We start from the raw sequence: 13,834 nt of genomic DNA, 5'->3' as shown, positions 1-13,834 counted from the left end.
TCCTTGGTTCCCAGGGGAAAGTATTTTGTTTTGGCTACAAAGCCCCAGCTATCTCTATTCTCCCCTCCCTATCTCTCAGCTCCAGTGTGGCAACCCTGAAGCTTCAAAATGGCTTCAGTCAGGTCAGGTCAACTTCAGGGTTGACATTGATGGTGTCCTAATCTTGGGCCCCAAATCCAGCTTTGACCTTCTCTTCAAGTTTTTGAAGAGTATGTCTTGTAGAAATCATTGGCATAACAGTAGGTCATCAAAATAAATGTATTTTGTATACAATGGGTCATTGTAGGGGAATTCATAGCCCAAACTATAGTGGTAGCTTCTAGCTTAGACCAAGTTGTCATCATCACCATCATTATCACATTCATCATCAGTTTATTTAGTGATTCACATCACTGTACCTGCAATTGGAAGCCAAAGGACATCATCTATATTTAGGCCTTCGGACAAAGAAAGTCCAAGTTACCAGATTGCTGGTTGATGAACTGAAAGCAATAAACATAAGTTTCCTCTATTTTAAACTTATGCAGGCAACAGTGAACAGAAGCATTTCCAGAGTTCGGGAGTGAAAATTGAGTTTTCAGCTTCCCAAGGCAACTGACATCAGTCAACAAAGAAATATTCAGACTTGCTTTTTGAACACAGCAGTGATTGTGCAAATGTGCATTATTATTATCATCAGTTTAAAATGAGGGCCATTTCTGGGGGCTGAGGGGAGAGGAGAGATAATGTAAAAGTGTGATTTATTTCAATATAAAGAATGCCTTTTTTTAAAAAAAGAACCTTGTTTCTAACTTTCCTTAAAATAATTTAATTGGTATATAATAGCATAGTTAATTAAAACAAATAATAGTAAAAAAATAATTGATATTTAATATGTTTGGGAAAGAACATTTAGGTGCAATATAATTAACTCAATATTAAATAAGTGTTGGATTTGCAATTATGTCTTTACAACAATTATAAAGTTTCTTCTTTTTTTGATAAACTTGCAATTAAGCAGGAAGGAACTCTCAAAATTATTAAACAGGTATTATGGGCTATTAAACATTTATTATCATTTCTGATGGGATACAGCTGCACAAGAGTAGAAATTATGATGATGGTGATAATAAACCTCTACTACCCCTTCACTGTAGCATTTTTACTGGTACATCCCAAAATTGAGCCCTCTGTGACTCTTGCAGAACCTAATTGGCTATGGGAAGAAAGAAAAAAAGAAAGAGAGAGAGAGAAAAACAAAGAAAGAAAGGAAAGGAAAAGAGAAAGGAAAGAAAGAAGAGGGAGGGAGGGAGAGAGAAATAAGGAAGGAAGGAAGGAAGGATAATATGTATAGCAGCCCAGTAGTGAATATTACATTTTTAGACAGGAGATGTCAGTTTCTTCTTTTTCAAAAGAAGAATAAATAAATTTATAAATCTATTTCTTAAACATTTAATAAAAAAGAATAAATAGCTACACTAAAAAGAATATAGAAAGATACATAGTGGATAAAGCATGAAATATCAATAACTAAGTGGTTTGCAATCATACAATTAGATTAGATTAGAATAAAATAGAATAGAATAGAATAGAATAGAATAGAATAGAATAGAATAGAATAGAATAGAATAGAAGTCTTTATTGGCCAAGTGTGATTGGACACACAAGGAATTTGTCTTTGGTGCAGATGCTCTCAGTGTACATACCTTTCTTTCTTTGTTTCTCTCTCTTTCTCTTTCTTTTTTCTTTCTTCCCATAGCCAATTAGGTTCTGCAAGAGTATATATATTCAGCAAGAATCATAGGATAAAACACTTAGTGATAGTCATAGGATACTAATAAGCAAACAAATCATACTAGGAAACAATCAAAACAGTATAAGTTGTAAAGATGCAAGAAACATGGATATAGCCATAAGTGGGAAGAGATAGGTACTAGTAAAGATGAGAAGAATAGTAATACAGTCTTAGTACGTCCACACAAAAATCAACACAACGATGTGATCCCCAATTATAACTTCAAAAAAGGCAACTATGATCTTATAGACAATGATCTTTCATCCCTTGATTGGCAATTTCTATTCACTGGATGCAATACTGTTGAAGACCATTACAACATATTTTTACTTGAAGTCAAAAGAGTCATCAAACTATATGTACCAATAACAACTCCCAAAACCAGAAAAACAGATTATCCATAACAATAAGGAAGCTTCAATCCCAAAAGAGATCACTTTGGTAGAAAAACAAATTTGGTCACGTTGCCAACTTCAAAAGCTGATACAAAAATTTATGCCATCAGATAAAGACTGAATGAACCAATTATCACATTAAACAAGACGAAAACCTTCTATGCACCAATTCCACCCGCACTTTCTACAATTTTGTAAACAACAAACTAAAAGACTCAAGGTCTATCCCACCCTTGAAAGGACCTAATGGTAAAGACTGCAGTGATGACACTATTAAAGCCAACATCTTTAACACATTCTTTGGCTCAGTATTTGTAAACAGCAATATCGTGCCCAGTATTTCCTAGTTGAACCACAGACAACTACAATTAACTAATACATATCGATTTTGCAGAAGACATTGTTGAAAAAGCACTACGCAATCTAAAACCATCTCTTTCTATTGGACCGGACGGAATATGTGCCTACTTCTTAAAAAAGCTATCCACTGCCATAGCCGAACCTCTAAGCCAGGGGTCTCCAACCTTGCCAACTTTAACTTCAACTCCCAGAGTTCCTCAGCAAGCTTGCTGAGGAACTCTGGGAGTTGAAGTTAAAGTTGGCAAGGTTGGAGACCCCTGCTCTAAGCATAATCTTTGAAAAATCTTTCAGGACCAGCTCCTTGCCAAAACTATGGTCACAAGCCACGGTCATCCCCATCTTCAAAAAGGGAGACCCCAGCCTAGTTGAAAACTACAGACCAATCTCCTTATGCTGCATCACCTGTAAAGTCATGGAATCAATTATTAACCAATCCATCATCCTTCACTGAGAAACAAACAACCTACTCTCTAATAAACAATTTGGTTTCAGGAAAAAAAACTATATATATAATCTGCAACTCTTACACTGCAAAAACATATGGACTACACAACTCGATCAGGGGAAAGCAATAGACACAATCTACATAGACTTCTGTAAAGCCTTTGATTCAGTGGTACATGACAAACTACTCCTAAAACTAAAATCTTATGGTATCTCTGGACACCTGCATCACTGGATAGAAGCATTCCTGTCAAACAGACAACAAATGGTCAACATTGGGAACGTCCTATCAAATTCTGTGCCTGTCAACAGTGGTGTCCCCCAAGGCAGTGTTCTAGGACCAACTCTTTTCATACTCTACATAAATGACCTCTGTGATCATATTAAGAGCAACTGCATTCTCTTCGCTGATGATGTAAAGCTATTCAACACCACAGACAATACTACTACCCTCCAAAAAGACCTTGACTATGTATCAGAATGGTCAAACAAATGGCAACTTTAAATCTCAACAAACAAATGCTCTGTCTTACATACTGGCAAAAATATCAGAAAATAAAATAACAGGCAGAATAGCCAAGACCTTGTTGATGATCCAAACTCTGTCAAGGACCTTGGAGTACTCATCTCTAATGATCTAAGTTCTAGAGCCCACTGTAACTACATAGCCATAAAGGCATTAAGAGTTGTTAACCTAATCTTATGTAGCTTTTTCTCTGGTAATATTACACTACTAACTAGAGCATACAAAACATTTGCTAGACCAATACTCGATACAGATCATCAGTCTGGAACCCACATTATGTATCTGATATTAACACAGTTGAGAAAGTCCAGAAATATTTCACAAGAAGAGTTCTCCACTCCTCTACTCGTTGCAGAATACCTTATGCCACCAGACTTGAAATTCTAGGCTTAGAAAACCAAGAATTACGCCGCCTTGGGTCTGATTTAAATATAGTATATAAAAATGTTCTGTCTCACTTTTCTTCTTTCCCAAAAGATGAAAGAATACAAACTCACACAAACACAAGCAGGCAAGCTGGCTCGGACTTCACAGAGTTAATTCTTTGGAACTGATAATATCCTTGGCATTCCAACACGCTCTGCCTGCCAAGTCCGAACTGATAACAAATAAAAATCTACTCACAGAAAATTACAAGGCAGTCCACAAAAATCATTCACGAAGAAAATCTGAAGTAAGATTAAACTTTGTCCCGTACAAAGTTCCAGCTGAAAACACACCCACTTTTATCCCCTGTGGGGTGTGGCTCAACGACTCAACTCACTCTCTGACCCTCCCACGCCTCCTACGTTGCTGCTCACGTTTCTCCCTACGACACTGCTTAGGATCAAGCCAACACTCTTCCTCTTTACTCCCTGTCAGGGGCTGCTCCAATATGCCTTCCTCCTGATTAATCTCAGGCTGTTCCTCTCGGTTGTCTGATGAAACCTGAGGCATTATCAGGGAGGAAGGCATTGCCAGAGAGGAAGGTCCTGGGGAGGAAGGCAGTTCCTCCTCCTCATCTTCCAGGTCTTCTTCTGACAGCATAGGCTCGGGAATTGGGGCCACAACATAAAATCATACATTGCAATGTCCTACCTGTCAATGAATACTTCAGCTTCAACCATAACAATACAAGAGCAAACAATAGATACAAACTCAAGGTTAATCGCACCAAACCTGATTGCAGGAAATACGACTTCAGCAACAGAGTGGTCAATGTCTAGAATACTCTACCAGACTCTGTGATTTCTTCCCCAAACCCCAAAAACTTTAACCTTAGACTTTCTACTATTGACCTCACCCCTGTCCTAAGAGGTCTGTAGGGGGCGTGCATAAGCCCAACAACATGCCTACCACCCCTGTCCTAGTGTTACTTTTATTTTTCTTATATGTATCCATGTATTCATAACTATGTTTTTACTTATACCTATTATCTTGTAAACAATTGACAAACCAAATAAAATAAAATAAAATTGACAGTGTTGTGGGAATTAGTTTTTAGCAGAGTGATGGCATTCAGGAAAAAAACTGTCCTTGTGTCTTGTTCTGATATGCAGAGCCCTATAGCATTGTTCTGAGGATAGAAGTTGAAATAATTTATGTCCCAGATGTGAGGGGTCTGGTAGATATTTTTACAGCCCTCTTTTTGACTTATGCAGTATACAGGTCCTCAATGGAAGGCAGGTTGGTAGCAATTGTTTTTTCTGCAGTTCTAACTATCCATTGAAGTCTGTGTCTGTCTTGTTGGGTTGCAGAACCAAACTGGACAGCTATAGAGATGCAGATGTCAGACTCAATAATTCCTCTGTAGAACTGGATCAGCAGCTCCTTGGGCAGCTTTCTGACTTGGCACAAAAAAACATTCTTTGTTGTGCTTTTTTGATGACGTTTTTGATGTTAGGTATTCATTTTAGGTCTTGAGATATGATAGAACCTAGAAATTTGAAGGTCTCTACTATTGATACTGTGTTGTCTAGTATCATGATACACACACACACACATACACACACACACTACACATACATATACATATATATATATAACAAAGTTCATTGTGTCATCCAGAAATAACTACATATAAGGCATGATTTTAATAGCAATATTACCATTGTATATATGTAATCAAGTAAAGGAAGACTGAAACAAAATTTTTAAAAAGAAAACAAATCTGTAAAAAAAAACTATTGGAAAACTACATAATTTTAAATTCCCTCATATTGTATGCAACTGATGATTGCTCAATATAATTATGAACATTAAAACTGTTTCTAATTACTGTCTTTACATCAATAATTTCCCCTTGAAAAGCATATGGTGAGTGTTGGGATTTTCCTTGTTGTGTGACACTTGATACATAATGGATCCTTTCTTACTCATATTTAGTCAAGCGTCTGTTCTCAATGTATAGTGCTAATTTAGCCTTTGATGTATCTTCTCCAAATTTGGTTTTCAAGTCTTAACACTGTTGGCAAAGTATCTATTTTCTAATGTTGAGCCAAATATATCCTCGTGGCCATCAGCATATATCTTAATAATTGTGGTTCATTTTATTTATTTGTTCTGGAACAATTCTCAGTAGAAAAGGAGATGCCGATTTATAACCCTACCACCCTCAGCTCCATAATAGCTCCATGCTTACGAGAAAGTCCCTAGATTAAGGCCAACTACAGGTAGTCCTTGACTGAAAAAAAGTGACTTGTGACCGTTTTTCACACTAACCATTGCAGCCTCCCCATGCTCATGTGATCCAAATTCAGATGCATGGCAACTGACTCATATTTATGATGGTTGCAGTGTTTTGGGGTCATGTGATCACCTTTTGCGACTATCTGACAAGCAACATCAATGGGGAATCTGGATTAATTTAACAACCGTGTTACCAACTTAACAACTTCAGTGATTCACTTATCAACAGTGGCAAGGAACGTCCTAAAATGGAGCAAAATTCACTTAACAACTGTGTCAGCAACATAAATTTGGGGCTTAACTGTGGTCATAAATTTGGGGCTGCTGTAAGCACAGATCAGGAATGGTGGCCCTTGACCTTTTTCATTTGTTAACTGACAAGATATTAAGACTCAGTGCTGAAAGGTAAAACTGAGCGTGGAAAAGTGTGATAGTTAAGGGAAAAACTCTTTTGGTGCCCCGTCATTCATCCTGATTAATGTAAACAATATAATTTAAAGAAATATAAGGCCAGCTAGCTCTTATCTGTGTTTCTAGGTTAAGCACTTTCAACTCTTCACGGAATTAGCAAAATTCACCAACTCATTGGTTTCAACGTGGAGTTGATACAGGCCAGGCATTTTAGTTTACTTGTATCTTTTTGAATGACATGCTGGGACTCCTTTTTTTGGATATAGATCTTTTTGTAATTTAATAATTACCAGCACATAGTCAGAGGCAGTAAACAGGACTGTGCAAAACAAGATGATAATAATTATGCAATTACAACTCACAATTAAAGTGAAAGGGGGTTGATTTGTTCATTTCCAAAGTTATTATTTAGTGTGGTTGATAAGGTTAGGATAATTTAGGTTTTTTAAAAAAAATAACATTTTGATACCTTAGTAGTTTATTAAATGCTTCCTAAAGATTGGGGTGCGTGTGCGATGGCTGAGTGATTAAATGTGCTGAGTTTTGTCAGCTGAAAACTGACAGCGTGGGTTTGAGACCCCAGAACTGTGCAATGGGGTGAGCTTCTGATGCTGATCAAGTCATTATAAAGTGGTATTAACACTTCATGTGATCATGATTCTGACCCTCTGTTAATGCAGCCTAGAACTGTGTTGGCTTTTTTTTGGCAGCAGCACACAGCTGGCTCATCTTGAAGCGATTGTCCACTAGGACTCCGAGGTCCCTCTTGCAGTTACTACTGTTGAGCGAGGTACCACCTCTATTTTGCATTTTGCTTTTCTTGCCTAAATGTAGAACCTTACTGTTTTTTCACAAAATGAAATTCAGTAGTGAAAATTTAAAATTCTACATTTAGGCAAGAAAAACAAAACGCACAGGTATAAGTATAGGAAATGGTACCTCGCTGAATAGTAGTAACTGTGAGAGGGATCTAGGATTGTCCTAGTTGGCAATCATCTAAATTTGAGCCAGCGTGTCATGCCCCTGTTGGAATCTGATTCTAAGGGGGAGGTTGAGTGCCTGACAGGGAGTGAGAGTGTGGCCCTGGTGGCTGTGGAAGAAACTGGGGAAGGGCACAGTTCGGCTGGGCATTCAGAGGAAGAACCAGGGCCACCCTCTCTTCATCCTAGGGCATGCAGGGAGGAATGGAGAAGGGAGAAACGTGAGTTACATGGTTTACGGGGGAGGAAAGGACCCTGATCCCCTTCATTAGCTGCAACTGGAAAAACTGTTTAAAAGGGCAAACTATGCACAGCAAAGTTGTGCATTATTTCTGTTTGTCGAGGCTTATCTGGGTTCTGGCATCCTCCTAACTGTGTGTGTTTCATTATCTTTTGGAGGTCTGCAATTCTTTATACTGCCCTGTCTCATTAATTTCTGCAGCTGTGGTTTGTGTTGGTTTTTACTTATAATCTATATTTACTTTGGGTTCGGACTGAATTTATTCCCTTTAAAGACTGTTCTTGGGAGAGTTTTTTTTCTCCAGCCGATGATAACTGGACATTGGGGGCCAAGTTGGAAGTATTAAAGGGACCTTACCTACTTTTGTGACTTTGTTGCTTTTGTGCCACGCCCTGGGTCATCACACAGCCATGTGCTGTAGCTGCCCAAAAAAAGCCAGCACAGTTCTAAGCTGCATTAACAGTGGGATAGAATCAAGATCACACGAAGTGATGATACCACTTTATAATGCCTCAGTAAGGCCACACTTGGAATACTGCATCCAGTTTTGTTTGCCATGATGTAACAAAGATGTTGTGACTCTGGAAAGAGTGCAGAGAAGAGCAGTAAAGAGGATTAGGGGGCTGGAGGCTGAAACATATAAAGAACAGTTGCCGGAAATGGGTCTGTCTAGTTTGATGAAAAGGAGAACTAGGGTTGACATGATAGCAGTGTTCCAATATGTGAGGGGCTGTCATAAAGAAGAGGGAATTGGGTTATTCTCCAAAGCACCTGCGGGCAGGACAAGAAGCAATGGATGGAAATTAATCAAGGAGAGAAGCAACCTAGAACTAAGGAGGAATTTCCTCCTAGTTAGAACAATTAATTAGTGGAATGACTTGCTTCCAGAAGTTATATGGAATTTTTAAAGAAGAGACTGGACAACCATTTGTCTGAAGTGGTGTAGTGTTTCCTGCCTGAGCAATGGGATGGACTTGAAGACCTCCAAGGTCCCTTCTATTCTATTCTTGCCCCAGCTCTTGCCCATCTAGCAGTTTGAAAGCATACAAAGGCAAATAGATTAATAGGTACCACTTAGGTGGGAACATAACAATGTTCTGTGCATTTCGGTGTATCATCAAACTGGTCACGTGATCATGGAAGTTTCTTCGGACAACACTGGCTCCCTTGATTGTGAAATGGAGATGAGCACCACCCCCTAGGGAGTTGGAAACAACTAGACGAGAAATCTTTAACTTTACTTTTGCCTTTTAGTAAAGAACTCTTCTATCTTTGCTTTCATGGGAATAAATATGTAAACTTTCTTCTACTATTTTACAACGATGCTGTATGTTAAATGTCATGCAGAACTAAATAGTGTGGAGAAGTGACTGCTTTTTTTTAAAAAAAAGAGACTTTTTCATTTGTTCTTTTAAAAAAAAAATCCGTGTTAAAAATTCATCACTTACCTACTAATGTGAGAATGTTAAAATGGATTGGATAAATACTGATCCACACTGATTAATAGAAATTAAAAATTAATTTTTCATGTCTCTCCATTGGCTCTTTGCTATTCATCACAGGTGAATAAGCAGAGAGGTTGATCTTGGCTAAGAAGTTGGATTAAGGAAATTGCAATAAACCCGTCCTTAGATGCGGTAGCGTTCTCTTTACAGATGTAACTTTAAAAGGATCACGACCAAAATTAACGTACTTCACTACGTTTAAATGAATAAACTTTGACCCTAATAAGCTGGACAACAAGCCCAAACTAAAACATATGAAGAACGGTAGCAGGAATTGAGTACATCTAGTCCAGTGGTGGGATTCAAATATGTTTACCACCAGTTCGATAGCCGTGGCTTGGTGGGCACGCTTTGCATAGGTGCACACACTTCATGTGCACGTGAGTGCCAAACGCACACTTTGCGCAGGTGCAAAGGCATTCTAACTCACCTTCTGCAAGCCTGCACGACCCCAGTTGCTTCAGCAGCTGCCATGCGGCATCTTCTGTGCCACGCAAAGCAGCTGTGCTTTAAAAATTAAACCGGGCCAAACCGGTAGTATACCACCACTGGTCTAGTGTAATGAAAAGAAGGAGCAGGGCTGACATGATAGCAATGCTCCAATATCTAACGGGCTACCACAAAGAAGAGAAGGTCAGTCTGTTCTGCAAAGCACCTGAAGGCAGGACAAGAAGCAATAGAAGGAAACTAATCAAAGAGAGGTTCAGTCTAGAACTAAAGAGAGTTTTTCTGACAGTTCAAACAATTAATAGAGCCTCGGTGGTGCAGTGGTTAGAGTGCAGTACTGCAGGCCACTTCTGCTGACTATCGGCTGCCTGCAAATCGGCAGTTCGAATCCCACCAGGCTCAAGGTTGACTCAGCCTTCCATCCTTCTGGGGTGGGTATAATGAGGACCCAGACTTTTCAGGGCAATATGCTGACTCCGTAAAACTGCTTAGAGAGCGCTGTGAAGCACTATAAAGTGGTATATAAGTCTAAGTGCTATTGTTAAGCGCTGTTGTTAATCAGTGGAACAGTTTGCCTTCAGAAATTGTGGGTGCTCTATCCCTGTGTATCTATCCCATCTCTTGCCTGAGCAGAGGGTTGGATTAGAAGACGTCCAAGATTTCTTCCAACTCTGTTATCCTGTTAAGCAGGCACAGAGAGAGTGCCTTCCTTTTTCCATCTTAAGTAGATTTCATTGGAAATTTTCCATGGTGATTTTCCACACTGCAAGATAAATATATATAGAGAGATCTCTCATAGTTTTGGAGGAAGGTGATACACATACCCACACGCTCCCATAAATACCTCTGCTCTTTCCTTTAGAAAAAGCTATGCCTGAATCCATTTCTCTGCTTGTTTGCTGATAGCCCAGATACCTTCTGTAAGAAAGCAAGAGATCAAAGCCATGGACTTCACTGGGCCTTGACGTTCAGGCACTTTACCGGCCAGCTATTTTGCTTTGAAAATGCAGAGAGCCTGGAGACAGATTTATTATATTTCCACGCAGGTTCCGTGTTCTATTTTATCACACAGTCTGCTAAGTGAAAGGGATTATAAAGCTCTCATTACTTGTATCTGTTGAAGAGCAGAGATTTACTGAGCATCCCTTTGATGTAAACATGGCATCCAAAGCAAAACTTTGGAGCAGGAAAAGGACTTTCTGTTGCAGAATGCAAATTGGATAAGCACTGATAAAAACCTAGGCATTTTTAGAGTAACCCATACCCATTTCAGATGGAAGAGGTAGGAGAATTCATGCTTGAAATAATATATCCACGTAATTCCAGCTGCCTGCTTAAAGATCTAAGGGATTTGATAGCATGATGGGCTTAGCAAAATAATATAAAACTGAAATTAGCCCTGATTTTTAGTAATTAGTCCTCTCAAAAATAAAAGTATCAAGGCTCTTTAAAAAGCAAACAAACCAGGTTTTTAACCCAGATGGGGAAATTCCCCAGTTTTCAGTTCCAAAGGCTAACTCAGTCATTCACATTTTGAGTCACGGTCTCCAATTCATAAATATTTCCAGCTCAAGATGCAGTGACAGCTAACCACTGCTCAAATTGATGATATAAATTAATTTCCACTTTAGATATCACATTCAATATGAAAAAAAACGGGGATACCACTGGGATTGTCCGCACCCTTTGGTAAACTAAATAAATGAATCATTTTGGAGTCAGAATAACAAGACACAGACTTTGACTGTCTGGGGACAGAGATGTATTGCAGCGATAGGCTCCATCCCAAATACAAATGCGTATGTTTTGATGTGTGAAATAACTCTGCAGGCATGCAGAAGGTCTTTAGAAATATAATATGTATAGAATTTGAGCAGTGCCTATTATTCTGTATTTGTCTTCCTAATTGGTTCATCTATCAGTGAAAATAGTTGTACATATCTACCCCCAAAATAACTTCATACCATCGGAAATCTGACTTTTATATTTATTTTCTTTTCATATTCTGAAAACAAAGGGCATTGGGTTCTAGTTGCTTATACTGAAGAGTATCACTATATAGTCAAAGCAGACACGATTTGTAATGAACCATTTTGCCAATTGATCTATACTTTGTTTTGACTTTTGTAGAACTTGGTCTCCCAAGAAGAGGATGTTATTTGGTCTTTGGATTTATGTACAAAGAGAAGTATCGGCGAATGACTGAAGGTTAGTGCAACATCTTTCTTTCCAAGTATTTTCCACCTTTCTATATTGCCATAGTTTTACTTTTCTTCCCAAATTTTTACAAAAGAAGAAGAAGAAGAAGACTGCAATGTCTTTATTTCCAAGCATCTGAGAGATTATTTTTACTTGCCCAAGTATTTGGGGAAGACCCAGATCTCTTGTTAGAATGCCTACAGAAAAGTCTTCCTTTTAATACGGAAGGTTCCTCTCTAAAGGAAGCTTTAATATGAATTTAATATGAATTTAAAATTAGAAGAATTTTTTAAAAATCCTCTAAAGCAGGGGTCTCCAACCTTGGCAACTTTAAGACTTGTGGACTTCAACTCCCAGAGTTGGGAGGTTGGAGACCCCTGCTCTAAAGGATTAATCATCTTCATCAACCAAGATGATTAAAAGCCTGGAGACTAAAACATATGAAGAACAGTTTCAAGAATTGGATATGGCTAGTCTAGAGAAAAGAAGGGCTGGGGGGATGTGATAAAAATATCCCAGTAGTTGAGAGGCTCCCACAAAGAAGAGGGGGTCAACTTATTTTCCAAAGCACCTGAAGGCAGGACAAGAAACAATGGATGGAAACTGAACAAGGAGAGAAGCAACCCGGAATTAAGGAGAAAATTAACCAGTGGTGTTAATTGTTGGCATTCAGAAGTTGTGGGTGCTTCATCACTAGAGGTTTTTAATAAGAGATTGGAGAGCCCCTTGTCTGAAATGGTTTAGGATCTCCTGTTTGAGCAAGGGGGTTAAACTAGAGGGCCCCCAAGGTCCCTTCCAGCTTTATTCTGAATAAATTAAAGTCTACTTTTCATCTCCTACTTTTATAACCTGGCACCAGACATCTTCATGACTTGGTATCTGCCCAGATTCATATCCATGGATAAATCAGTGACAGGATCTAATGATCTGGTACTGCTTGCTCATCAGAGGCAGTGAATATGAAAATAGCAATCATGATAATAGGGGCAGCTTTCTTAGTCTACTTACTCATTGTCTGAAGATAAACAGCTGAGCTCCATGAAACCAAACCATAGTGATAAAATGAAGATACACTCACTGATGGAGAGAAGACTCCTGAAGACAACCTGAAATTGGTGTTATTTATCTCCTTATTGCATATATTTTAAATTACATATAGTTGATCATTTCATTAACTTATTGAGCTCTCACTACCTTTGATTACTCTTGGAATAGTTAGGTGGAACTCAGAACTGAAATACTTGAACTATCAAAAACACTTGCAATGCAAAACATCACCCAAGCAGCTTCCAGATAAAGAATGAAATCTCATAGAAAGAGCTTCTCATACTACCAATATTTAATGTGCTTGCTGTTAAAATAAAAAATTGGCAGAAGCTAGTCCCTTAATTGCTTTTCTTTGTCCATAGAAGTTAATATTCTGTCTTTTCCTCATTTCCACTGGAGTACAAAGAGAGAGAAATTATACATAAAATTCAAAAAAAAAAAAAGCAATAACTGGTGGCTTCAAAACTGTTTTTAAAGCTTCTTCCTTACTTTTAGAAATTCACAGCATGCTAAAAGTAGCTTGTCTTTCTGATAACCAGCATTGCTTTTGATCTATCCATACTTCATCCAGCCATAAAGTTGCTAAGGTATAAAAAAAATGTTGCTGACAAAGAAGCTACCAACAGTTTCAAGGCTAGGAGAAACATTATACATTGCTCAAAAAAATAAAGGGAACGCAAAAATAAGACATCCTAGATCTGAATTAATGAAATATTCTTATTAAATACTTCATTCATTACATAGTTCAATGTGCTGACAACAAAATCACACAAAAATTATCAATGGAAATCAAATTTAGCAACCCATGGAGGTCTGGATTTAGAGTTACACTCAAAAT

The 13,834-nt window shown here is 38.2% G+C and overlaps 1 protein-coding gene across 4 annotated transcripts in view; it reads left to right on the top strand.

Moving 5' to 3' along the window:
- KIRREL3 (kirre like nephrin family adhesion molecule 3) overlaps window positions 1–13,834 on the top strand; it is a 704,205-nt gene that overhangs the window by 381,727 nt on the left and 308,644 nt on the right. For all 4 annotated transcript variants that reach the window (XM_087939024.1, XM_087939026.1, XM_087939025.1 and 1 more), the window contains exon 2: window positions 11,881–11,958. In XM_087939024.1, the coding sequence (XP_087795150.1) occupies window positions 11,881–11,958 (78 nt within the window). The remainder of the gene's footprint in view (window positions 1–11,880; window positions 11,959–13,834) is intronic.

Source organism: Pseudonaja textilis, chromosome 9 (genome assembly GCF_049901715.1).
Source record: "Pseudonaja textilis isolate UNSWEBS1 chromosome 9, rPseTex1.2, whole genome shotgun sequence".
NCBI lineage: Eukaryota > Metazoa > Chordata > Lepidosauria > Squamata > Elapidae > Pseudonaja > Pseudonaja textilis.
This window is presented reverse-complemented; position numbering and strand designations above follow the sequence as displayed.